The following is a 27,854-nucleotide window of genomic DNA, read 5'->3' as shown; positions in this document are numbered from 1 at the left end:
TAAAGTTTGTGTAAAATGATCTAATAACCATTTTAACGCAAATTCTTTTAAAATTGTGGTTGGAGTCGTCTAAAAAACCTTCATGTTTCAAATATATACACAAAATATTATTGTAAATATTTAAATAATTAGTCTGATATTTTAATAGTTTAGGATTAAGTTACAGTAGCTGAAGAAATGGTTTAAAATCTGTGGCCCGTATAAATCTGTGTTAAAATAAAAGATTATTTTTTGAACGATTATATTGGTCCCTGCTGTTGATCACTGTATTATGTCTGCTTTATAAAGATGTAATATAATATAAATAATATTAATAATAAAGTATGATGCTTGTATTGGGCCTGTACAAAAAAAGAGGACAAAATTCTAAACAGAATTGTGTTCATAAAATCAACCTTGTGAGTTTATTTGTAAAATGATGTCCATCATGTCATACCACTGAGCACCGATGTACACAGCAAATACTATATAAATATAGATAAAATTGCTTAGCTACTTACAACAGAAGGCATGCATTTTACTATATATTATACATATGTATACTGTATATAAAACTGACATTTTACACGGTTTAAAAAAAGAATTGAACATATTTTGATGTAATCTATAGTGACAAACTGATTGCAAGGCAGCATGATGTGTCATGGCAGATGTCATTTCTCGATCATACAAAACAGAGGAGAAAGCAAAGGATGCTGGATGTCACAGTTTATCACTCTCCTCTACAAAGCAGACAGGATTCACAGTTATCCGTCATTTGCTCCATCAGAAAAGGACGACCGGCCCAAGGATCATGCAACGTACAACATGGAGGAGGGAATCCCACATACACAAAGAGAAGCATCCAGTTTCCTTCCCAAAACAAGCTGGATGGAGACGGGGACAACTTACAAGGTGCAAACTGTGAAAAGAAGAAGGGGAGGATGAGCTTGAGATTTGAGATAATGTAATAAATAAATAAATAAATAGCATTTAGCAGACATCCTTATCCAGAATGACTTACATTATCAATTTTTTTTATACAACTGAGCAATTTATGGTTATGGGCCTTGCTCAGAGGCCCAACAGTGGCAGCTTGGTGGACCTGGGATTGAACTCACAACCTTCCAATTGGTAGCCCAACACCTTAAACACTAGGGTACCACATGCCCCCTGTATATATAAAACTGTTTATATAAAGCTGTACTTTCCTGACAGTCAATTTACATGCCTTGTGGTTAAGTGTGATGTTCACACGCAAGTCGCAATTTTTTACATTCTTTGTTTCTTATCCTGCCCATTTTCCCAACTTCCTTACAGAGTGTAGCTAATGAGTGCAAAAAAAAAAAAGTTAAAAGGTGTAAATAATGATATTAGGGCCGGTCAACATATTTCTAACCAGTCAGCTATTTAAAAAAAATTGTTGGTCTAATTTTATTTATTACAAATATAGGATGTTTCTAACAATGCAAAATGCACCTTTAAAGCTTTGTGTGCCTGAGCAAAGCAGATGGAAACTAGAAATTTAATGGCCATCAGCCAGAGGAAATGTGTACGAGGTCTGGTGGGGGCCATTAATTTCAGACACTATGTAAAGGTCTTAGTAAAATTCGTCCTCTGTTTATTAGTTACCTCATTTAGCCTACACATAAATCATACCGGACATGAAGGACATTTTACAAGCTGTAATCAATCAGTGTTGGATTTAAGAGTCATATTTGACTAGTATTATTCCATCACATAAATAAATACTACATAAAGGATTTTATGATCGATTATACTACAGCATTAAATTATTGGTCATGATTGGACATATTTTAATAACATTTATAATGATTTAACAAAAAAAAAATGTAATCTTTGGTTTAATAGCTGATGTAAGTTATAACAAGAATATAACGTATTTAAATAAATAAAAAACATTAGTGATTGCTCTCATCAACAGGGATATGTTAGAACTGGTAATTTGCTGTGTTATTAATAGGATAAACCAACACATGAAATCCTGCTATAGGAAACTCATCTATTTTAGGATAGAAACCTGCAACTCACCACTCTGTCCTTGATAATTTTTCTATAACAGAACACCGTACAAGTGTCTTCATCCTTACATAACATTCGAACTTAGTAGCATGGTTAATATTAATAAAGACATGTTAATAATACTCACTCATTGAAGGACACACCCACTGAAGGCATAAGGAAGGGGAAAAGCATAGCTGTTAGATACCAACACTGGCAGTGCCACTCACACAGCACAGTGACATGCTTCGTGTGGCATGTAATGACGACAGCTTTTCATAAACAAGTATCAGGCTTATGACAGGGATCGCTAAACCCTCAATCTGTGATGTAAAATCGGTACATGTGCTATGTACAAACTGACAGATTCCTGCAGTAACACAAGCTAGCTCTTCAGCTTGTGCTTGCCTGGTCAAACATTAGCTTCTTATTGTATGTACATTATTTCAAGTATAATTGCTCCTGTAACTCTACATAGAAATATATCTGTTTAAAAACAAAACAAAAAAAACGCCAGAATAAAATAGAGAGAGACGCACTGTTGTTTTAATTCAAATGGTCCATGAGTGTATTTTGTTGAAGTAGAAAAAAAGGGAGAGTGAAACATTTTGGTATTGCATCATAAAATCCATGTTCTAAATTTAATAAACCTATCGTGTTAACATTTTTTTCCTTTCGTCTCCAACCCTACGCCGTACATGAACACGTTTACATCCATGAATCACCCACCCCACCCTACCTCAAACACTTCTAAATTAAGTTAATACAAGTCAAATCAATTAAAAATACAAAAGAATACATCCTTAAAACAAAACAAAAAATAAAAAAAAAATAAAAAAAAAAATCAGGGACAGGATTATTTGATGTATATATTTTCTGCACAAGCCAAGGGGGCACACCTCAAAGCAATAAGGTCATACACAGGACGTGTAAAGCTCAGTGAGGCGAGAAACTAATCAGACTGTATTGAGGTAGCTGTGCTCTGCCCAGTGCAGAAAAACTGGCTTTAATAATTATGGTATGTATATATATATATATATATTTAAAAAAAAAAAAAAAAAAAAGACACCAAAATGGAGCTTATTATTATTATACAAAGGGGAAGACAGACAAATGAAAACCAACACGTAATGCATGCAGGATACACAACATGCAGCTTCCATTTCAGGATCTGATTTAGTCAATGTGTTCACGCCCACCCACCGGTCCTATACTCCTGTGCCCCTGCTCTGGAAATTTCACACAAACATTCACACTGGACACAGTAAACATATGTAAACAGCTTTCCTAGTATCCCTGGTTATGTTCAGGCAGCTGTGTTTAGGACGCACAAACTGGATTCTGTTGATGTACGTCGCTCTTTTTTTTTCGGACAGATGTGTGCATTTTGACAAACTACCTAAACCCATTTTATTAAAAAAAAGCATCCTTACACCAGAATGAAAATGACTCGCCTCTGTGTGTTATGGCTTCGTGGAAATATACAGGAGGAAGGAGGAGGGGAGGGAAAAGTCAAACGGCTGCCTAAAATTAACCCTCGAAAAAAACAAAAAACAAATGATCTGTATAAAATAGTGTTCAAACTTGGTATACATCATAGAGCTTTTCTTCATGCACTGAAAGGGAGGACAAAAAAAAAAAATCGAGACAATGAATTTAGTATTTCTACTTTGAAATGCAAATTCTTAAAAACTAAAAAAAAAAAAAAGGCAAAATAACAAAAAATGACCATTTAAGACCAAAGCAGTAGAACATCCACATATGTGGGAATAATAATGGTCATTAATACTTAAAGACTTCAGCTCTATGTGGTCCCCTCCATACCCGCTAGACATGGTTTTAAAAAGAACTTTGTTACATTTATTATATTATTGTTATGTTTGTGTTAACGCGTTCCTCCTGGTGCACGTTCACTGGTGCACAGGCACACTTACACACACACACATACACACGCACACACTTTTCTATCTACACACTGAGTAAAGGGTGGGAGGGGTGGGGTTTGTGTTTCTGTGCTCAGATGAGTCAGGACCAGAACATTTCAGCCAGGTTAGTGTCGACGCTGTAGATCCAGAGCACCAGGGGGAGTGAGAGAGCCACGAACGGCCAGGAGATGCCCTCGGTGCAGGCGCTGAGCGAGCATGATTTTCCCGTAGGCATGTCCAAATCTTTACCGGGTTCGAGGTAATTCCTGGCTGCAAATTTCAGCACCTCATCCAGCAGTATGACAGGCAGAGAGATCTTCAGGACCATCAGCCACTGGGTCACGTTCAGCGGTGTGATCTGAAAGATCATCTGAGAACGACAGACGAAAGATAAGAAAAGAGAGATCAATATGAGAGCTGGACACTTTGCAAAACAAATATAAGGTGCCAAGAGCAACTGATCATTTTAATGAATTTATGAAGTTAGAAGTTTCATTATGTTTTTGCAGGCACAGTGCTTAACACTTTAGTTTCTTAAATCAACGGTAAAATACAGTGCAGCTCATACCGGTAGAGGCTCCACATAGAGGATGAGGAAGTGGAGGGACATGGATAGACAGATAGCTCCCAGTAGCCATACGTTCTCCCATGGAGGCATGCGCAGCAGAGACTGGTTCTCAGACACACTGAAAAGCACAGTGACACCAATAAGAAATTCTATCATGAACCAGACATGAAATAATTCTGTGGGAATCTTAAAAAGTGCATGTACTGACCTGTTGAGAGCATTGCACATCTCGATAGTGACGAGTACAGACAGGGCCATGGTCATGGGGTAAGGTGACTCAAACACCTCACAATTAATGCCCTTATACTCTGGGTTTTCTGGTCCACACTGGAGGAAGTGACTCTGCAAAATTAATTTTAAAAAATCAGGAATTTAAAACCAATTTGCCCGTAACAGCCAGGGAAAACAAAACAGCTTATTTTAGTAACCGAATACGTTATTAGAACTTCATTAGAAAAGTTCTATAACGTACAACCACCTCGACGAGTTGCATATAAATTCTAAGCACTAACCAGCTGATAGAAGGTGACTCTTGGTCCATCTTCAGCAGCAATAAACCACCAAGCAGCAGCTCCAACTGTGGCAGCACCAACATAGCCTACAGAACACAGATTCAACACAGTCATCAATCCTGTAAATTTTTGTAGCTGCTGATTTTATCTGAAGTTGATGAGTCTTCCAATAAGAGCATGTCTGATGTGTTTTCATCCTCGTGTACCACAGCAATTTGCCAATGATTACAATTTAAAATGATGTCAATTAGATAGAAGGATTCAACAGCGTTGTTGAAACCTAGGAAGCATGAAAGGTGTCTTATAAACTGGTACAGTACGCAATATTTGTCTCTCTCTATGGTTTGCTTACTACAAAAGAGGTACAAAGACCTCTGATCCGTGCTTTCACCCTCGGGCTCGCTGTGAAATGAAATCTGATATCAAATGAACTTACAGCCAATAGCCAGGTATCTGAAGAAGAGCCAGCCAGAGATGAGGGGCTCCTTGGCATTGCGGGGAGGTTTACTCATGATGTCCAGATCAGGAGGGTTGAAGCCAAGGGCTGTGGCAGGGAGACCGTCTGTCACCAGGTTAACCCACAGCAACTGCACCGGGATCAGCGCCTCAGGGAATCCCAGTGCCGCAGTCAGGAAAATGCTGCATCAGTCAAATAAAAAGGGGTTCATTCTCAGTTCTACAGCATGAAAGTACATCCGAGGATCGGGATATTAAACATATCTGTTCTTACCAGACCACCTCTCCCACATTGGAGGAAATGAGGTAGCGGATGAACTGCTTCATGTTGTTATAGATTGCTCGCCCCTCTTCTACGGCTGCTACGATAGTAGCAAAGTTATCATCAGCCAGCACCATCTCTGAGGCAGTCTTCGCCACTGCTGTGCCCGAGCCCATCGCAATGCCTATCTCAGCTTTCTTCAGTGCAGGAGCATCATTTACACCATCTCCAGTCTGGAATAGGAAACAGCAAGATTATAAAACTCAGTCGTCTATAGATGTAGGAAGTCATTATAACAAGATCTATCGCTAATTAGTATATATAATTAAAACAGAACCAATTACCATGGCCGTGATCTCGTCATAGGACTGTAGATACTCCACAATCTTGGATTTATGTGAAGGCTCGACACGGGCAAAGCAGCGGGCAGTGAGCACGGCTTCACGCTGAACTGAAGGGGACAGGTCGTCAAACTCGCGGCCTGTGAATGCCATGCGCGAAACGTCATCGTTCTCATTAAAGATACCGATGCGCCTGCAGATAGCCACAGCTGTGCCTTTGTTGTCACCGGTAATCATGATGACCCGGATGCCTGCCCAGCGGCACAGTTTAATAGAGGCGGCCACCTCGGCCCTGGGAGGGTCCAACATGCCCACACAACCCACAAATGTCAGATCAGTCTGCAAAGGTCCAGAAAAAAAACCCACACAAGTCATGGTCAGCTGCATATGTTTAAGTACATTTCTAAACATTTTTTATTTGCCAATAATTTCTTAATACTCTTACCAGTACAACTATTTCTGGGGTAAAATAAAGTGTAAAGAAAACCCCGATTAACAATTTTATTTATACCATAAAACATGCTGAGGTCATTGTACATAGTAATCAACCTTAAGATAGAGATGAGGTAAATAGAGAGTACGTTACACAATATTTCCAATTAAGACCTGTTAAAGCCAAGCTGTAAAAGAGTTGAAAATCTAAGGCCTTTTCATACGGTTCAGTTTCTCACCTCATACTCGATAAAGCGAGTTGAATCTTCCAGCCGAAACTCCTCTTTGCCGATGGGATTGTCTCGTGTGGCCAGGGCCAGGCAGCGCAGCGTGTCCCGTCCTGTCCCGTACTCGCGGATCACGGACAGAATCTTCTCCTTGATGCCTGGCGTCAGGGGAACCTTATTACTGCCCACACGGATGTGTGTACACCTGTCAATCACTCCCTCTGGCGCACCCTTAAACACAAAACAAATAAAATCAATAGACAACAAGTTAATAGCAAATAAAAAATTAATTCTACAAGTTTCCTGGTTAAAACAGTCCAAGATCAGGCTAAGGCTAGTCTGAGAGCTAAACAGGGGAATCTGGATCTAATTTCTCTCATAATGGATTAGAATAACAACAAAAATTCTAATATTAAGGGTAAAACTAAATGAGCTGATTATTGTTACATGTTATATGCTCAACATCAGTGAGAATGGTCTTTGGTTAATCAGGAGCAGCATCTATTATATATATATATATATATATATATATATATATATATATATATATATATATATATATATATATATATATATATATATATATAAAAATCTGTGGATGGAGGTCATACAAAAAAAAAGAAATTAGTTCAACAGCAGCCCCCTGGGCATGATCATTAATTTAAAATAGACAGAAATGGAGGTCAGGCAAACTATTGGGAGAAAACAGGAATATATCAGAGATTGAAGCTATAATAGAGTAGGGTATGAGTGTGTAGACAACACACACCGGGGGATTCATGCAAAAAAAATTTAATTAATAATAATAATAATAATAATAATATTGTGCATACATATGATGTCCCTGGTGCTAATTATAAAGCTAGTCATAAGCTGAGTCATGATTTAGAGCATGGGAAAACTTTCTAAACTGCACTCAAAATAGAATTTTTTTTTTTCTGGCCATGTACCATTTTTCCTCATTTTCTTACAAAACAAATTGTTACATTTGAGCACAGTTATCTAAGCTCAACTAGATGATGGCTGATTAAGCAGGAACATTTGGAATGGCATCTGGTATAAAAGCAGTCGCATAATTAAATGCCTGTAATCAATTAATCTGAGACCTTAACCATCAATCAGTCGTAATCTTGAAATAACAACAGAAGTTGTGTACCTTGATGAACATCTTGCCGAGGCCGGAGCGTGCCTTGTTGGGGGTGCAGTACACAGACATGGACTTCCTGTCCCGTGAGAACTCCAGCGTGAATTCTTTTTTCATCAGCTGTTTAATAACCTGAGACAAAGATCAGGAACAAACGATTAGCTGACTAAACAACTTACTGTCCTTTGTACACGCTCGGTAGAAATGTAAAAACGACTGCTTACAGAGTTGCAGGCGTTGGCACGTTCTATCTTGGTAAGGGATTTGAGATCATTGTCAAACACGTTCATCTTCTCCACCAGGCACGTTAGAGCCGTTTCTGTTGCCTCGCCAACTTTCTCGTACACTCCTTTGGCCTGGGGGAAGGAAATCATTTTTTTTTTTTTAAATACCCGTATATGTACAAGAAGGGAAGGACAAAAACATGTAGGTCAAATGGCTGAATATAAGCTTAAAGTGGAAAAACATCCTTTCAGCTTTATTAACAGACCTCGTTATAGTCTAGAGAGGAGTCATTGCACAGAGCACAGATTGTTGCCAACTCCACCAGAGCATCATACTTAGAGCATTTCACCGGTTTCCCATCCTGAAACCTAAGCAGATATCAAGTGTGTTAAAAAAAATTATCGAAAGCTCTTTAAATCAAGTTACATCACAGGAAAATACTTTCATGTGTGCTTGCCTACACTTAATAAAAGTAACTCACACTTGTCCTTCAGGAGCGTATGTAGAACCGGTAATGGTGAACTCTTTGAGAGAGCAGCTGTCTCCCTGCACCCGGTCCACGATGAACATCTGAGAAACACACACAGAGTCAAATCACCAGCAGATGGCGCATAAAAACACAGACGTACATGAAGCACTCTATCCTGGGAATACAAAAACTTATGGGGTCAAGTAGGGGTCAGTACTGACTAAAAGATACTGAAAAACAAGAACAGTATTCTGGTTAATAGCCAAATTGGCACTGGGATTTTTCCGGTGAGGAAAACCAGAGCCTTGGGACACAGCAGCAAAGTCACCATAGAGATACAGCCAAACAGCGAGGAAGAAAGAGAATAAAGAAAAACACGACGGCGTAAAAGCACGGAGCTGGCAAATCCAAGAGGCGCCTTATGAATGGTTCGAGTAAGACAACTCCAAATAAATGCTTAGTGTGCTGTTCTTCTCTCAGACTAACTCTCAGTTTTAGCTATCATGATTAAATAAAGCAACCCACATTACAGACATGTCTTTAAATATCTTTAAAGCTAACCTTTTCACGTCGGTTGAAAATCGGCGATAGATTGTTTATACTGAAACGTATTTAAATTTCCTTTTCAACATTTCACAATAGCATCCTGAGGAGCACAACCTGTCACGTACTTGCACAAGTGCACGACTGCAGTCTACAGCACAGATCTAGAGCACAAATTTAAATATCTGAAGTAAAACAGAGCTCTGAAACACAAGGTCAGTTATGCAACACTACTGCAAGTAACTGACTATGGCATACTGATGAGCATTCAAAGAGTAGTGATGGAGCAAAAAAAAAGGCTGGAAGATGCGAAGGGCCAGACAACATATTGAAAGGGGTAAAGAGAGACTGGGAATTAGGATGTACATAGAAAAAAAAGGAGAAACATTTTAAGCTATTCAGATGAACAGACTGATGGATCACACTTCTGACAAGCTACAAGAGACAAGGTTATTATAGGAACTGCTGTATCTGGAGATTAATGGCTCCTTGAAAATAAGTAAAAATTTTCATTTATTCAAGAGGAATTTGATTCGATATGCCGTGGCACGTTTGTTGTCCGAAGCATGCTTCTTTAGCTTCAGTTCAACTTAAGTTTAAATTTATCTTAAACAGGCAGCGCTGGAATATCAACACAATCCGAAAGAAGTCTGGAAGATTTGTTGGTGAGTCGCTGTTAGAAAGACTGAAACAATTTCAGGATCAGCATCAAGATTGCTGCTACGGTCACTTTGTCCACAGAACAGTAAGTCATACAGGATCAGATTACCGAATACCAAACCAAATCAATGTGGTCTGAAGGTGAGTGGGTGCATTTTTTTTAATAAACTATCATTCGATATCATTTAACCACTACTGAACCACAGAGTTGCTGAATTCATAATACTGAATATTTGCAAGTGGTCATTTGTGATTGTTTAAGGTGAAAATCAGTCTGACAGCTCTAAGGGCTTTCTGCCATACAGGAGGCTACAGAATTGTTGGTAACATGACAAGCAACAAGAACTATTAAAACTATTTAGAGCTACGTCAACAGGAAGTCTTGAAAACGTTCCACAAGGTTAAGATGTAACAATAAGCAATCGTGAGTGAGTGCTTCACACCACATCAACAACTGATTATTATATTATTTCTCTTACAACATGCCACATATACCTCCACACTGCGTACATGAATGCTTGGATAAAATAGAAATGTTTAACTATGTTCCTCACCCTGCACACGGACATCTGGTTGGTGGTCAGGGTGCCAGTTTTGTCTGAGCAGATGACAGACGTGCAGCCCAGTGTCTCTACGGAAGGCAGTGAGCGCACGATGGCGTTCTTCTTGGCCATACGGCGCGTGCCCAGCGCGAGGCAGGTGGTAATGACTGCGGGAAGCCCTTCAGGGATGGCGGCTACAGCCAGAGCCACGGCAATCTTAAAGTAGTAGACAGCACCACGGATCCAAGAGCCACCGTGCACCGGGTCGTTAAAGTGGCCGATGTTGATGATCCACACGGCGATGCAAATGAGAGAGATGACTTTGGAGAGCTGCTCTCCGAATTCGTCCAGTTTTTGCTGCAACGGCGTACGCTCTTGCTCCGTGGAGGCCATTTCATCACGGATCTTGCCGATTTCTGTGTTCACGCCCGTGGCCACTACGACACCCACAGCCTTACCGGCAGCAATGTTGGTGCCCTGTCAAAGCACAGCACAAAATATTCATTTCTTAAAACACCCCCAAGTACTAATTAGGATTACTAACAAGATTCACACAAATCAGACATCCCGAGAAGAAGGTATCATATGCTGTAACTTCACACTTACAGAGAACAGCATGTTCTTCTTGTCCTGGTTTACAGCCCGCGGGTCAGGCACTGGGTCTGTGTGTTTAATGACTGATACAGACTCTCCTACACAGAAACAGACAAATCAGACAGCAAAATGGTGAAACTGCAATTGGTTTTTTTTGGCTCTTGTTCTTGTAGACAATTCGACTCAACTCCTTTATGTCCAACACAAAAGCTTTTACAGGGTAATTGCAGGTAGCACTAAATTTAATTTAGTGTTTTTAACCAAAACAAAGCTGCACAAAATCATGTATACAGATGCAATAACAATGTCACGAAAAATAAAAAATCATTTGGCCAAAAGGTAAAAGAATAAATGTTTCTTTTCCTTTATCTCGCTTTCTTTCTGTACAGGTCAGTGAAGTTTTTGGTAAACGGTTAACACAACAGTAAAAACAGCCAATCTGCCTAAACCTCGTGTGACTTCCTCCCACAGTTAGAGTCATGCTTTGATGAAGTTTTGGATAGTGATGTGCTGTAGTGAATGGACAAACATCTCAGTCTGCGATCAGATACTGGCCATCAAAACATCCATGATGCTCCTTTGCTGCAGGCGGAAAGACGTCCTTAAAAGCTATTTTCTCCTGCTTCCACTTTTGCCATCAACCACATTTCACTTTGACAAACTACAAGCATGTATCTGCACCAAATAATTCACCAGGCTGCCACACAAAACATCTCTTACTGTATTTTCAGTCAACAGCCGAAGACGGTTATTAGGGGCGTTTAAACCTGTATGTCAACCTTCAGCTAAACAGATTCTCACTCAATGCTCAAGAAAACATCAAGCAGAACTTTAACTGCTTCAAATCAGGAATACGTTACAAGCTAATCTGCAAATTGCCATTATTTTTCATGTTACTGCTTTAGTACTTTCTATAAATTAGTGAAATGAAAAATTTAATACCTCCAGCTGAACTTTTTTTCCCCTCGACTATAATTTTCACAAAATTGATTTGCTACTTTTTACGGAACGACCTCACAGACACCCTGTTATTAAACTCACCGAATTTTATATGAGCTAGACCAGTTTTAATAAGGGCTTTATCAATTTTTTAAATCTCAATCACCAACAGCCCAGCATCCCTAGTCTAGAATTAGAAGTGCCTTGTGGTCCTTCTCGACCTGAGAACGCTAAATTGAGTGTGTGTGTGTGTGTGTGTGTGTGGGTACAGTCTTCTGAGCTTTCCTGACTGCACTCAGATTATAATGTATGTATTAATTAAAATGTCAAACTCTTTAAAAAGTGAGTATTAAATCATTAAAGACTCAGAAGTATCTATAACTAAAATCAACATTTTGGACATTTTTAAGTTTGATATAGTAAAAACAGAAAAAGAGTAATTTCAGTAAAAAGAAAAGTTCAGGGGCCCAGTAGTGGCAGCTTGGTGGAGCTGGGATTCAAACTCATGACCTTCTGATCGGTAGCCCAACACCTTAACCACTAGACTGCCACTCTGAATTCATTTATCACGATCTTACATCACACTTGGCTCTTGATTGCCTAACAAGGACCAACCAAGAGAGATCTTATATTCAGTTATCTAATTTATCTAAAAGCATGTTTTGTCATGAAAAGATATTAAGGATAAGAATAAAACAAAATTCCCAAAAAGGACCTTATGCAGAATTATTACCAATTAAGGTAGTGAAGCAAAATTATGTCACACCGAACAGTTCACACACACACACATCCTTTTCTGAGCTCCAGACCTCCCAGTAGGGTCAGGAATCCCAGGAGGAAAACTGCATTTGTCTTCCATGGCACAGTTATTTATTTTTCCACTAATTATGAACATCAGTCATTACCAATACAACATGCAACTTGTGCTGGTGCACATTCATTCACAAACACTATTGCGCTCACCATGGTTCTTGAACCAAACGGATCTAACTGTAATGTTCTTTGTTAAGGCCATAAAACTGTGGGAATTAATCAACATATCTTACCTGTTAGGATGGACTGGTCCACTCTTAGCGTGGTGGATTTGATGGAGGTTAGGCGGATATCTGCGGGAACTTTGTCGCCCACTAGAAAGAAAACAAAGTATGCGGTCAGAGATGAGCACAAATTTAAAACCTAGAACATGATGTTAATAGCGATTTGTTCCATAACCAACTTTTTGGTATCGCTAAATCAATTTCTTTAAAGTGCTTCCATTATACCAGTACTTCATCTCCAGCACCAACTAAGGCGGTATGTCTCCAGACAGCACTCTTAATGAGGACCACTATAAGCCTAGCAGGCACTCAAGGCATTAAAGACATAGGAACTTAACATTACAAAAGCATAACTTTTGGCATGTTAAGCTCAAGCTGGCGTCAACCACCAAGCAAGTCCTGGGTGTCCTGTGAGGTTGTTTTAAACAACTGATTTGCCCATATTATATTAAATGCAGAAATTTAAAGAAAGGAATAACAACTCCTAGATCTTTTTTTAGTCCTCCTACTGTGACATCTGCTAATGATGTATGAACCATGAGTTGGCAAACATCTCAAACACAAACGCCACATTTTAACCAGTCAGAGTTTGCAAAAAAAAGAGGCCGAGATATCAAAAAGATTTAATGATGCTCCGGCGTTCTCAGGCAAATGCTAAAAATAGCTTGTGAATCATTCTTTCCACAAAATGAGAGGGATCAAGGCTGCTTATAAAAGAAAAAAAATAATGTAAACATCTAATTCTTAAAGAAATCTGTAAGACTGACATTTATGAGTCACACAAGAGTGTTCACTTAAACCGTCCACTCTGAATGTATAAACGTTAAGTTATATGAAGAATGCTTCAATGAGCTGGCTTAAGGCCAAACTTGAACAAGTGTTTAAGCAGAATCAGAATTAAAGCTTGTGCGTAGAGACTCATGAGGCCATCTAGTGGGGCTCTGGGAGTGCTATAGTTATCACACACTGCTTTTTTTTTGTGGTCCTGTTGATAAAAATACACACAGTCTTCAAAATGCCTCTAAACCAAATGAACAAATGTGGAACATGAACCCAATATATAGCTTGAGTTGGAAAAAGGTCAGACACTAGTGTAACCTACTTTAAGTAGACAAGGAGAAGGAACAGTCCTTGAATAAATCTCAAATGAGAGCAATTTAGCAGCAGTAAGAGATGATGTGGAATTAAAGGTAGCGTCCAGGTAATGTCAGATCTTCCACTTAACGGAGATAGCGCTACTTCTCTTTTGGGAAATGGGGCAGTGGTGTACAGAGCTATAATATGGGTTGCGAAACAGCTGAAAATGTCAAAAACTTAAACATTCACGCAAAATCTAAATAAGGTCTGCTAAGCACAGCTGGGGCAGACTTAACCATTCACTTAGGCAAATAACCAAGCTTCAAACAAATTGCATAGCAGTCTGAGCAAACTCATCAGGTAAAGCTGTAGCTGAATTCTGGCAACCAGGCAAAAAAAAATAATAATAATAATAACAACAACAACAACAACAATTATTCTTTGGATAAGCAGTAGAAAATGAATGAATGACAATAATAATTCTACCGTGCTATTGAACATCATAATTTTATATGCTGTAGGTAAAAATTGCCAATCAATTCAGTGTGCTATCAGATACAGGCTCTCAAAATTGGCCATGATGCTCATATATGCTCAACTTTCTTTTACATTTACTGCAGTGTCAGGCAGCCTAACCTTCTTGGCGCTAAAGGCAATTTCTGCAGAGCTTGCATACTGGTTTTGATTGGGCCACGCACTGTCAGAAACGAGGGCAGGGTGGTGATGTGATGACAGGTGGCAACCAGAAATAAGTGCTGTTTAATGGGACAGGACATAATTCGGGGGATGATTTTATCTCGAGGTAGCGCAATGGATATAAACAGAAGTGCAAGCTTTAATGTTATAGCTGAGGGTGTTAAATATTGTAGAATTGTTTCATTATCGGTTTAAGAAAGCCTTGCGCTGAACGCATGCAAAGACGTTAATGAACCGTATGTCAGAACCGAGACAGAGCAGAACGAGGAAAGCACAGCATAGTAAGCGACTCTCGGAGACGACAGAGCGCACAGGCTGGCAAGACATACGGCATTTCATTGTTGAAGACTTCCTAACCACAGTACAGAAGCAACATGAAATCAAGATTTTAAACTAAACCAGAGGGTTTTTCTTAGTCACTTCTGAATGCGCAGCATGGATGATTGATGAATGTCAGTGACCATAATGAACTTTAAAATCAGAAACAATCCTCTGAATGGATTGTCTTTGTATGGTCTCTAAAATGGGAGCTAAATATTTTTCTTGGAAACAGAATAAATAACAAAAATAAATGGCTGTTCTAAAAAGATACTCAGGAAGCCGCAGCTGTATTTGAAAAGGATTTTTTTTGGAGGGGACATTTTTTGACTCTATACTGTGTCTGTTAGTGTCCACAGATTAAATAAATAACGTCACAAATGACATTTTGCATTGAAGGAAAAGCTACAGCTGCCTATTTTCCTGTTGGTTAAACCTTTTGCACATAACCCATGCACTAAAGAACTCCACTGTGGGAGGACCACAAAGGCAAACCACGCACACACACACACAACACTTAAGTAGATACATCCTTGTCCTTCAGGTCCAATTTGGCCTCTGAGTCCAGAGACCAGTCCGCAAAGACAAACTGCAGATCAAACCCAATCTGCTTAGAATTCAAGAGGGAGGAAAGAGGCCATCTGTTTTGCTAATTAATTCCCCAAATTTAGGAGGAGTTGCATGTTGCTGTGCCTCTGCGACAGGCTCGTGTTGTTGCTTAAAGCCTGGCCAGTACACAATCAAAACACTGCACAAATGTGTGCGTCCTCCTTGATCAGCGATCGAGAGCTCCTAACAGGATTTATATAAAACATAACCTCACTGCTGAAGACTCTGTTCTGATTGGTCAGATGGTAGCCACAAATTTTCCAAGGCAAAAATCAGGTTTATATGAATATGCTTGCTCTAGTAGATCATTCATTGTATGGCAGAAACATCATATAAACAGGTTAAACTTATTGTTACTGTGAGTATTTTTGGAAGGAGTCTCTAGTGTCAGGTTTACTGATGTGAAAAGCTCCATTAAAATATTGCCCTATAACTGTATAGCCCATTATGGAATATTTCTTATAACAAAGTTGAGAAGACACCACGAGGCTATTTTAGGTTTTTTGCAGTTAATGGGGAAAACACGCAACCCAACAGACAGCTGCAGAAAGGCAAAAGGGGTTAATGAAGATTCTCTCCCAGACAGAAACGGTCATCAAGTGGTCAGTTCTTTAATAATTCCGGCACATCCTGTACCCTTTTAAAGGTCACTAAATCCTCGGTTTCAAGCGTCAGCACTGTGACACCGTGCACAGACACTTCCTGCCGGCTTCGTTGGGGACTCGTCAATTCTAGCTCCCAAATCCCTCCAGAGTCCAAAAGCAATAAAGCGCTGCACTAACAGCTCCTGGGGTCGAAGACGTGAGACCATTTTCCAAAGGTCATGAACCTTCCTGAAGAAATTCTCTGGAAAACAAACAGTTCCTGACCGTGTTTGTTTTTTTGCTTTCTTACTGGAATCAAACAACTCAAAGCATCCCAGTGTCGCATGTTTGCAGTAGGTTAATGACAGCAAAGGAAAATACATTTACATGCACAACTGCCACCTCTTGAACAAACTTTAGTTAGGAATTCAATTGGTTTTTTTTTCATTTATCTTTTACAAACATACCGAAAACACCCAGATTTGATTAATAGGATATAATTTTGTTCCTTTTTTTCATGTTTGGTTAATAAGTTCAGCCTCTATGTTCTGCATTGTGTTAGTTGTGTGTACACGCTTTTATTTTGACATTATATAAAATTCATTGGCAGTGACCTTCACAGATTTAAGCATCTGCTAGCTTGCAATTTTCTTGTTTGGTACACAAGTGCAAGTATTTACAGCCATAGATAAATTTACCTATAGTTGTTATAGTTGTCACAGTTGGTCCGATCTGACAATTTTTACATTATCCATACAAAAGTACCACCTCAAGGTCAGAGGACCATCAATGGCCCCATGAACAAGCATGGTGTAAACAATCCTGGCATGTCTTATCTCTTCTCTTTTGCTTTATGATACAATTTACACATTTCTCAAGCACACAGATCTACTGTTGAAGGTTCCCCTAAACTAAGCTGCTGATCTGCCACACAGAAAATGAATGGGATGCTAGAGTACTATCTCAGGAGACAGGAGGATACTCGGCTGAAAGGTCAGTAATGGCAACTGTCTCAAAGATGACCAAAGACAGAGACACGTCCCAGGCCAAACAGTGGATCAGGTGTGAGGAACCCAAGCTAACAGGACTGGCATTGCGTTACAAGGCAACAGCTAGCAGGCGTATGAGAGGCAGCTGAGAAGTACATCTCTGTGGGAGGCTCGGAGCGCACACGTCAGGGAGGGGTCTGCTGGGCTTCTTTTTCATCATCGCCTTCCAAGGTCATGCCACCGGCGAGGAGTATGGGAAACAAAAGATGCAGTCCGATCCTCAACCGATGACTCATTCCATTAGAGTAGGAGGGACGAAAAAATGATGCAGTTTCTCTTTTCAGCTATTCAGAGATGACGTTTGTGCCATAAGCTGCTGATGCTGGATGAGTGCGTTGAGGGGGCTGACAGCTTGACGGAGACGAGCCAGGTCCTAGTTAATTCTTCACCGAATGGCCGCAATGCACTCATACAGCTTGAGAACAGAATTTGTGCAAAGTTGAAATTAGTCTAGAGAAAAATGTGAAAGAGGTGACTAGTCTCCCTTCACAGAGGTATGATGAAAAACCTTCAAGGTCACAGCAGCTTTAAAAAAATCCCATGACGCCATCTGCAGCAGGACTGCCAGACATATCGGAGCTCTCGAGCACTAGATCTGTGGTCTCTGACGCAGGAGGTGTTACATTTCAAATCAGCTTTTGTCCTTTAAAAAAATCAATTTGATAAACAGTGGAACTGATCCCAGACCATGACTCTCAGAGATGCTTGATAGACACTAAGCACAAAAGAGCATGTGTGCATGCGCACCCGCTTTAGTGAGTTTAGTGTGTGTGAGAATGTACTCAAATGTTAATACTACTTAATATTCCTCTCATGCTGCACCCTTTTCGTTCTTCCTCCCCCAGCCGTCTTTCTGTTTTTCCCTCTTTGTCCTTCAAATTGGTCTCAATTTGCAACACTATGGGTTAACACCACACTGCCTGACTGTGCAGAGGGTTCAGAATCAATTCCCTCTCTCGATTCTCACCGTAGTGTCTCCTTCTCACTGCGGACAAACACCCAGCACAGGCGAAGATGACGCAGGAATGAGGCAACCAATCCGTGTGAAGAGAGACAGGCTGAGGACGCAGGAGACAGGGTCGTTGAAAAGAACCAGAGCTTCACCTTCTTCATTCTTCCAGATTGCAGAACACGTATCTGCTCACAATATCTGGTGCTAAGCAGTCCTTCCTCGTACACCTGTGAGCAACCTGTGCTCAGCTGGCATTGCCACTGTATCTGCTATTAGCCAGCATCTCTTTGCAAGCACTTCTGTAATGTTTTATATGCAACAGTGACCCAGAATGGGGAAAAGATCAGCAGCGTAATGATTTCTAATCCCACAGAAGCTCAAAAAAAATTGCTGGTGTCTAGGTATGCTGCAGCAAACCAAACTGCATGTGCATTTAACCTTTTCTTAATTAGCTGCTGTAATTACAGATGACGGTGGATACTTTATTCGATTTGCTGTTAAATTATAGATTATGACTTGTTAAAGTGTACATTTACGACTGGAGAAAGCGGTTTCTCATATATACGTGCATGCTGAGGTCGAACGTCTGAAATCAAACAAACATTGACTGATGGATTTTATTTTACATTTCAAAACCACCCTCCTTTCCACCTCCCCAGACAAAGCAAGGATGTATCTTTTAAACAAGAAAATCAAGACAAGTCGTAACTAACATTAAATAAGTGGCTTCTCGGGTATTAGTTCTTCTGCATTAGACATACAAATGAAAAGAGAAGTCGTATCTTGGGACTGGGTTAACTTTGGACCGCTGTGTGTACAAGCTACAAAGTGAGATTGATCTCGACTGAATTAAAGCATTTGTTTATACAGTGGAACTTAAAGCTAATAAAGTGCTATTCTGTTTATACACCATGTTTTTTTTTACATCACTTCCTTATGCTGTCACAACTATTTTGAATTCCGACGTGAAGATTTTACATTTGTTTTATATGGTTTTCCTATTTCAGAGAGGATGGGGTAAGGGATGCAGAAGGCTGTGTAAACAGTGTTTTACGCAAAAAAAAACTCACCAACATTCATATGGACAAAACTGTAAGCTAATCTCTGCAAAAAAGTTAATGATGCATTACATTTCACTGGGTGTAACCAGGCACAAACAAGTTTAATAGCCAAGCTTTAGACGGTTATCTACTTTTATGAAGCATGACTAGACTTTGCACCTCTCCGGTTATAACTTGTGCTCTAGTCTCTGTATATTGCAAGCAGCCAACAAAAAAAAATCCCATTAAAATGTACAGCAAAGCTCATCACTCTGAATCTATAACATTCGGATGTCAAATTTATTTCCTAGACATCTTCACAAATCTAATTTATGGTGTATATTTAATCCAATGCTGTCATTCTGTTAAAGAAAAAAAATAAAGTAGAGGTGCCTTTGGGGGAAAAAGAGTTTAGTACTGAGTCCTAGCTAATGACATTTAAACAATGACAGTAACACTGACGTCAATAACAGGAAAAGAGTAAAAAACTATATTTTGATTGCTCAAAATCTTCAAGAATTTTCTATTACAGTCTTGTGTTGTTTCTTTCATTAAGTTTACTGTTTTTTTTATTCATTTTCTAATTTATTTTTACAGTGCATTTTTTATTCTATATTTTATTGGGTTTATTATTGTCCGTGTTCTTTTAAATTATTTTTAAAGTGATTCCAGAACAAAATCGCTCATTTCATCCACTTCTGTATAAAGGATTATAGGCCATTGTAGATAACTCTTCAATGGTAGACCGCGCATTGAGGACGTGGTACAGGAAGGTTAACTCTGTAAGGGCTTGATGTGAATACTCCGGATTGGTGGATTAACAGATTCTCTTCATGCATCATTAGCGCAGCCTTTTTAAACAAAGCAGCGTTTATAACAGCAACTAATGCAAAGCAGCAGTGACGCAGTGCTTTGATCGTCCTTTGTCTTTCTCACATGTCTAGGCACGTTGTCATCCAAGAGCATACACACACACCCGTACCTTGAGCAATCAAGACAGTTGAACCAACAACAAGGGAAAGTACAAAACTAACTGTAACTCGATCACTCAGACATTACAGAAACCATCTGGGCAGCACAATGACTGCAGTCGGGCATCGTTTACAGTGATACGGCAGCTTTACACAATTCTGCGCACTGATTGGTGTTTAATATCAACAAACACTGAAAATTAAATATTCTTACCGGCCACTTCCACGATATCTCCAGGAACAATGTCTCTGGCTTTGATCCTCTGCACACTCTTCCTGTCCTGACGATACACTTTTCCCATCTCGGGCTCGTATTCCTTGAGGGCTTCGATGGCATTTTCTGCATTTCGCTCCTGCCAGCATGATTAAAACAAAAGAGATACGTTGACATCACTGAACAAAAGAACAGATTACATGGCGTACATTCGAGATTGAGAGCACTGTGGGTGCGATAGCTACAGCAATGATATTAAGAATATAATCACCTAGTGCTTATCTCAAAGCACTGTACTTTAAGGAACTTTACACCACTGATATCATTGATCTTGGCCTCATTTATGATCAGTGCCAAAAAAAAACGCCAAAAAATGTTAGCCATTAACCTGAAGCACAGGGAGAGACAATACTGGAGCGAGCTGCAACAGTCAATCACGGGAATTATTTTTTTCGACCTTGTAAATGTCACAGCGCACCAGCACACACATTCGAAGTGTTTCAACCCCCTTGTTCACAATTCCAAAATTAAAGAGAGATCATTCCTTAAGTGAAAAATGTGCTGATGGTGGCTTGTATGTCGGCTGTTTTTTTTTGGCCAGATGCCTCTGCAGGCTTCATTTGAATTATGAGAACACTAAATACTAGAAAAAAACCACATTATATTATTTTAGCTACCGGTTCAAGGCAACCAGGCAGTGCAAAGGATATTTGTCCGACTGCCTGGTTAACGATTTTATTACCTGTCCACCATTGCTTCAGGGGTAAATTAGCAATCATTTAACATGCAATCATTTCACACTTGAGATACTTCTTTTCTTAAAAACACTTCCTTTTATATCAGATAACATCATCTCCGGCACTCACGGTACCAGCAATATCCAAAATCAGTGTTCTGATAAAATCCTAAAATGGGGCTGAGCCAAAGTAAAAGGAAATATAAAAAACACTGACAAAGAGGGACAGAATCTTCTGGAGAGTTTTCTGAATGCCTTAACTGTAGACTCTGATTACTGGGAATTGTGTGTTGAAAACAGAGACTCACAGGATAAAAAGAAAGAGTTTGCATGCAACTCCGCTATTGGGGTTGCTGTGAGCTGTGGTTTGGGTTAAAGTCAAAACACATGTAAAAGTGTACACCACATTTTCTCCTACTCAAGACTCTCTTTTTACATTCAATTTAAAAAAGTGAACAAAATCTGGGGGGGGGGGAACACGAGTCCCCTGGTTCCTGTTTCTGAGTCTTGGTTCCTCATAAGCTTTCTTTAAGAAAGCCATTCTTTGACACTTCCAGGTGGTTGTGCATTGTCAGACTTACTACTTAGTCACTTCATGGGCCTTATGGTGAAGCACCCTCCATTCTACAACCGTGGTTTAGCGAGTCGGTTAAAGTTTGTCTGTGTGCGATGAAAAATAATAGCAAGCTAAATTGTATACTCCACTCCTTCAAAGTATCCATGTCTTTGCAAAACAGACAAAGACAACACCACAGTTATGCTTCCATTTTTGCATTTGAAAAGTACATATTAAATTTTTTTATTGTTCTTTTAGCTGCTGCTGTTAGGGGACGCCACAGGGGAACAATTCGACCCACACATTTGATTTGGCACAGGTTTCACTCTGCATGTCTTCCCATTTTTATCCAGGCTTCGGCCTGATGTGCAACCCCAAGGGGTTTAGTTGGTTTCTACGCCCGCAAATCAAACCCAATCCACGATAGGGAGCATGCAGGATCCTTAACAGCTATGCCACCAGAGTAAACGAACTAATTTACAATTAGGAAACAAAGTTGCACGTTGGAACCTGAAGAAATATGAGACTGTAGGATCTGTCCTGAGGAATCATACGAGACAATTTGTACAGAACACATATACATTAAATAAATGTCTCTTGCTTGGTAGAGTAAAAATAGACTTACTGAGCAAATGAAATGAGAATTAATTGAATACTTCCGTATCAATAACAGAAAAACGGTGTCTCAGTGGTGCATGAAAGACTGAATGCCCCGAGCTAAGCTACACCGTTTTCGTATTGCCACATAGAAACTCCATCCTTTAACCCTGAAAATTACTCACATGATACCAGGGACCAAAATAAAACCATTGAAACTGGGACACCGGGTTTCAGGGCAACTGGGAGGAGGAAGACCCTCTGCTGTATGCTGGGAAGGCTGGGCTATCTTAAGACGAGCAGAAACGAGATCACCATAAGCTTTCGTTTCACAACAAGGACCGTTTCATTGAGGGGAAAAAGGAAGAAAAAAAAAAAACACACAAGCACAATGACTGCTTAACAAAGATGATGACAAAAACCGTCCACAGAAGTAGGCTTCTAATAAAGCCAAAAATTATGTCTTTAAAATGTAGATTTAAAAAAAGCTGTTTCAAAACACAAGCTGAAAATAGATATTGGTTATACAAACTGCACGCTAAACTCTCGAATCCGATTGGTTGAGAAGGTGCAAGGTCTGAATTTTTCAGTGTACAAATCATCAAGTTTGTATTAATGTTCCTGTTCTAATGGGTTATCATTTGTATACTGACACCAACTTCAGTGTTGCTGCTTCATTTAACTATAAGACAGCAGGAGTTTTATTCTTTAAATATACTACAATAAATCGTGCAAAGACGAATGTTTTCTTCAGGAAGAAAAACGAGTACACTTATATAACCCAACAGTAATATATACTAATAATAAAAGGCTGGTATGAAGTCCTAAATGCCTGCTGTATTGCTGTACTGCTTTCCGTTTTTGTACTGTACACAAAAACCTAAATCTAGGCGGCAGACACCGGTTTTTCCGCTATTTCTGAACAATTATTTTAAATACCCGCAGTGCCCTCAATCGCTCTTTATTGAAGTGAAAAGGGTAAACTTACCTGCCAGACTCCTACGATGGCATTGGCTATAAGAATCAACAGTATTACAAAAGGCTCCACGAAAGCTGTAATGGTCTCTTCTTCTTCAAACCAGGCCAGAACCTACAGAAGAAAAGAAATGAAGGAAACTTGGATCAATAATTATTCACACTGGCTTTCGTTTCTTGTCCCAGCACTCGCTCATGCTCAACTTTAAACCCCAAAACATGGACAGGAGTCAATTCACAGAAAAGTCATAAAGATATGCAGGGTTTAGCTGGTGTGTTGTTCTTTGGGCAAGTCAGAACACAGCAATAACATACAAGAGCAAAACAACTTGTTGGTGAGCTTTTTAATGTGCGAGTGTAGATCAGCTTAGAAGACATGAGCAAGACTCAAATGCAGTAAAGAATTGATTTGACTCTAAATTGGCACAAGTGTAAAAATAAGCCAAACCTACTCTGTATTTATTTTTGACATGAACTGCTACAGGTCTTAATAGTGTAAAACGTACAGCTGGCTGCTGTTTATTTACTTTATTTCTTTTTTGCAGAAATTATCTGTGTATAGCAATTTAATCTCAGTGAGAAAGAGATTAGACTCTCAATCAACTCCTGTGAACCGTGCATGCCGTCTACAAAAAAAAGTAAATAAATAAAAAGAAAAACACACGAGTTGCTGTCATTCCTCATATTTGGACTGAAATTTCTCATACTTTCAAAACAAGAGGAAATACACGTTGAATTCATAATCGGTATTAAGCCTGTGGCTACACACACACAGTTGGTGAAAAGAGAACTTGGGCATGATCTGATGACCAGCAGTATCTTGAACCACTGGTAGAATAATAGGCTCACAGAGAACGCAGTAATCAGACAGCGAATGAGTTAGGTTTAACACATTCACTTCTGCTCATCTCAGACACAGCAGCATTTCAGTGCATGTAGACGTTAACGCTCATTATGCATTAAGAACTGGAGACACATGGCTAGTTTTGGAGATGCGGTGATGCAGGCAAAGTCCAATCATTCATTCCCAAGCTTCCAATATCACCCGAGACAATGCCTGAACGAATGTTGATAGAGAGATGTGGAATATTTAGTTACAGCTACCTGCACTATGCAGGTTCATAATTAACAAATGCACCATCATTACACCACACACAAGCAGATTAAAAGCTCCAAACGCCAACATCTTGGTCTGGTTGCCGAGAAACAGTAGCAGTTATTTCCCGTGGCCGCATAAATTTATACCCACACACACCATGCATTAAAATAGAAACTTTTCAACTTTTTAGCCTATGCATTTTCAATTGGACTTCATAACCCTGCTTGCTGTACACATTTTACTTGCAAAACAAGTCGTGGATGCTTCTGACCACTAGTTACCATCATGCCAACGGCATGCTGGATTCAGTAGAATTTAAAAAACCTGCACACAAAAATATCAACAGATATGCACATTTGATTTAATGCAAACTTTCAAGCATGTTGTATTTTCAGGCTTAGCACACTGTCCAATCCAAGCATTAACTATTCAGGCAATTCACTCAGCTCAACTTAACACACTTCATCTTAAACCAATAAACAAATAATTACCGCATTTAATCACGTAGAAATTAGCACCATTTTAAACATGGCTAATATACTATTCATTTCTTGTGTCTATGTATATACGTGTATGATCTTACTCCTAATGATGCACAGTAATTCTCTGTGGATTAATTATCCACCATTAGCAGCAAAGATCTAATAATTGTAGCATCTTTATTTATGCGGGTGCAAGTTTACAGAAAACATCTCTCGCTGTATCCCTTCAGGGCAGCTAGCTATGAGATACGTAAATATAAAAACAACCAACTAACACTTCACTCCTCTTTAACGAATGACTTTGTGACCAAGCCGCATCAGTCTGACGGGATGTTATTCCAAGGCATCGCATCGTGTCAATTCAGAAAAAAAGGCCAACCAAGCTCTCGAGAGGACTGCAGTCATGCACCCTTTAGTAAGCAGAGCAGGCAGTAAAAGGGCACAAAGTGCTGACTGTATGATGCAAACTCCCGTGGGACACCTAGTAAGAAAGGAACGCCATGCTACTGATTTACAGACCAGATTCCAGGCTGTCATCACCCTACTCGCTGTGATATGCAACAAAGGGCATGTCAATAAAAGATGATGGAGAGTTTATTGGGGTAAATGCTACACTCTTACTCCTGTCAGCCTAGAAGTGGATCTGATAATGGAATTGCAACAGGAAACTGGCAGTGTAAGGTTACTGAGGCCACACAGAGGATCAGGCTCATAATCACCCATGTTGTTCACAACATTCCAGCTTTCCAAGGCCTCTTAAACACACCGTGCTCGTCATTCCGACAGCGTAACTCACCACAGCTGAAGCCCTCGTTAACACCATCTGAAACATGTGGCCTGATCTTCAGCCTTTAATCACTTAGAACCTTGATGAAATTGTTATAATGTTAAAATTACAAGACAGCACCAATGAACTCTTTGTTCTAATTGGTCGGAAGATGTGAATTCACATTCTATGACCACATGGTTTTGACATAATTTCCCTTTACAGGCAAGGCAAGTATTTTTTTTATTTTTATTTACATGCTTTTCATAATACGTTATTGTTTCTATATTAACGACTCGTTCAGACGCTTTTTTAAAAAAAAAATTTTTTTATAAACGGACGCGTCTCAGGTACGGCTTTCGAAGGAAAATAGAATTCATGAACAAAAAATTGGAGGGAAAAAATGCTTTACGTTTTCTACCATGGGAAACTCTTTAGGTCAGAGGACTTTGCACTCTTTGGTCTCTCAGTAACATGACAAGCTGTATTTATTAACAAGAGAGAGAGAGAGAGAGAGAGAGAGAGAGAGAGAGAGAGAGAGAGAGAGAGAGAGAGAGAGGGGCTGGTGAAAGAACAACTTTTTTATAGCTGCTATAACAATTGCTATAAAATGGACTAAAATTTAATGGATGATTTGCATAATAGTGTAACTATAAATGGATAAACACTAATGGGTAGTACTTCATAGAGAAAATTGTTATGTTAGCCTATTGTTGTAAAAAGAAGAATACACAAATCTGGATTGAATTATCCTATCACAACCCTTAAGTGTATTCCTTTACCTGTGCAAGCAAATCACATGTAGTTCACACCCACCGACCACAGAACATAAAGCCAGACCTACCCTTCATGAGTGTTTGCGCTTAAGTGATTAAACTCATTTAACTCCATACTTACAAATGATATACACGCAGCCAGAAGAAGAATCCGGACTAACAGATCCTCAAACTGCTCGATCACCAACACCCACAGTGATTTACCTGTGAAGAAAAGAAACGCTCATTCATTATGAACAGACAGCAAGACTAGCTGCAGATATTCATATTTATTACAGATGCCAGTAAACCGAATTACCTTCTTCTGCTGGTAGTTCTGTGTGTCGAGGAAGGATTCACACCAAAGACAGAAGAAAAAGAAGAAGAAATTAGATGCATGGCAATCTTTTAGTTTTTTTTTGTGTTAATCACAGACAATAAAGTGTGATGTATATCACGTGTGCACAGTAATATACATTACATCGATACAACAAAGCTCCACTTTGAAATGTCTTCCTTTTAAGTAAGATAGTCTTGTAAATTAAACAACAGTTTGACTCCATGATCTTGAACAGACCACGGCTGGCTCTGCTGAGCCGCGATGACGTCAGCCGCTTTCGGTTCGTCTTTTAACGGTTACCGGTTGCTGCGAGGCCTCAGCACGTTTCCCACAGCAACGATAAGCTAAGCTAACGTTCAAGTATTTAACCATTTTTAATTCTAGTTCCAAATCGTCACGCTCCTTAAAAAAAAAAAAAAAAAAGAAAGACCAACGGTGTAACATCCATCTGAAGAGACATGACGGTGTTCATTTGCGTAGCTATAACGTTCCCCTCCGCTCCCTCACACGGGTATTAAAATAAGCCGGTACAAAGTTAGCCGTTTGAGTCACTTACCGTTTGCTCCCCATTTCTCTCGCTGTCTCCTCACTTGGTCGAGTCCGAGTCCCGTACTTTCATTAACGCTGAAATAGCTGTAAACCTCTTCCACCGTTTTGGTGTGAGCGTTCTCCATAACGTACAACCGGCGTTTTTAAAACTACAAGCTATTACTGTTCTTTTAATCCTTAGTGAAGAGGAAAAAAACCGAATATACGAGAAACGGTTAAGAAAAGTAATAATTCAGAAGGAAATTAGCAGTAATAGCTATCAGAGTCCAGTGCGGCGCGCGCGCACACACACCACAACGCTGAGAACTGTTACCTGCTATGCTATGCTATGCTAAGCTAAGCTAAGCTAAGCTATATGCTAAGCTAATGTTACTTCACCGCAGCACGATAAGTTTCAGCCGAACCCGTGTCAAGCCCGTGGACCTACAGCGAATTAATTAAGACGTCAAAACGTTGTTTTTAATGCGCTCAAAACTATATATCGTAAGCTGCCGTCACGTCTTCAGCTCATTCCTAAGAACATAAGAATACCGGGTAGTTCCACCAACGCGAGCCGTTCACACTTCTCTCTCTGAGCCGCATACGCTCCCGTTTCTGTGTCCGCATGTGGAA

At 39.6% G+C, this 27,854-nt stretch overlaps 1 protein-coding gene across 2 annotated transcripts; it reads right to left on the bottom strand.

The window, feature by feature from the left end:
• Positions 1–376: 376 nt before the first annotated feature.
• Positions 377–27,814, bottom strand: atp2a2b (ATPase sarcoplasmic/endoplasmic reticulum Ca2+ transporting 2b). Of its 2 annotated transcripts, XM_060890287.1 has the most exons (21): positions 27,250–27,814; positions 26,673–26,690; positions 26,496–26,578; positions 23,265–23,366; positions 20,388–20,526; positions 12,887–12,967; positions 10,914–10,999; positions 10,320–10,784; positions 8,575–8,663; positions 8,359–8,461; positions 8,093–8,224; positions 7,881–8,000; positions 6,737–6,955; positions 6,069–6,404; positions 5,737–5,957; positions 5,443–5,645; positions 5,007–5,092; positions 4,703–4,836; positions 4,495–4,612; positions 4,176–4,296; positions 377–901 (listed from the first exon to the last, which is right to left on the bottom strand). In XM_060890287.1, the coding sequence occupies exons 1-21, from the start codon at positions 27,365–27,367 to the stop codon at positions 888–890; spliced, it is 2,988 nt and encodes a 995-aa protein (XP_060746270.1). In that variant the 5' UTR covers positions 27,368–27,814; the 3' UTR covers positions 377–887. The 2 variants fall into 2 exon arrangements, with proteins under 2 accessions (XP_060746270.1, XP_060746269.1); XM_060890286.1 differs by lacking the exon at positions 377–901 and having other exon boundaries at positions 2,526–4,296.
• Between the last annotated feature and the right edge of the window lie 40 nt (positions 27,815–27,854).

This window comes from Tachysurus vachellii, chromosome 17 (genome assembly GCF_030014155.1).
Source record: "Tachysurus vachellii isolate PV-2020 chromosome 17, HZAU_Pvac_v1, whole genome shotgun sequence".
In the NCBI taxonomy this organism is placed as follows: Eukaryota; Metazoa; Chordata; class Actinopteri; order Siluriformes; family Bagridae; genus Tachysurus; species Tachysurus vachellii.
This window is presented reverse-complemented; position numbering and strand designations above follow the sequence as displayed.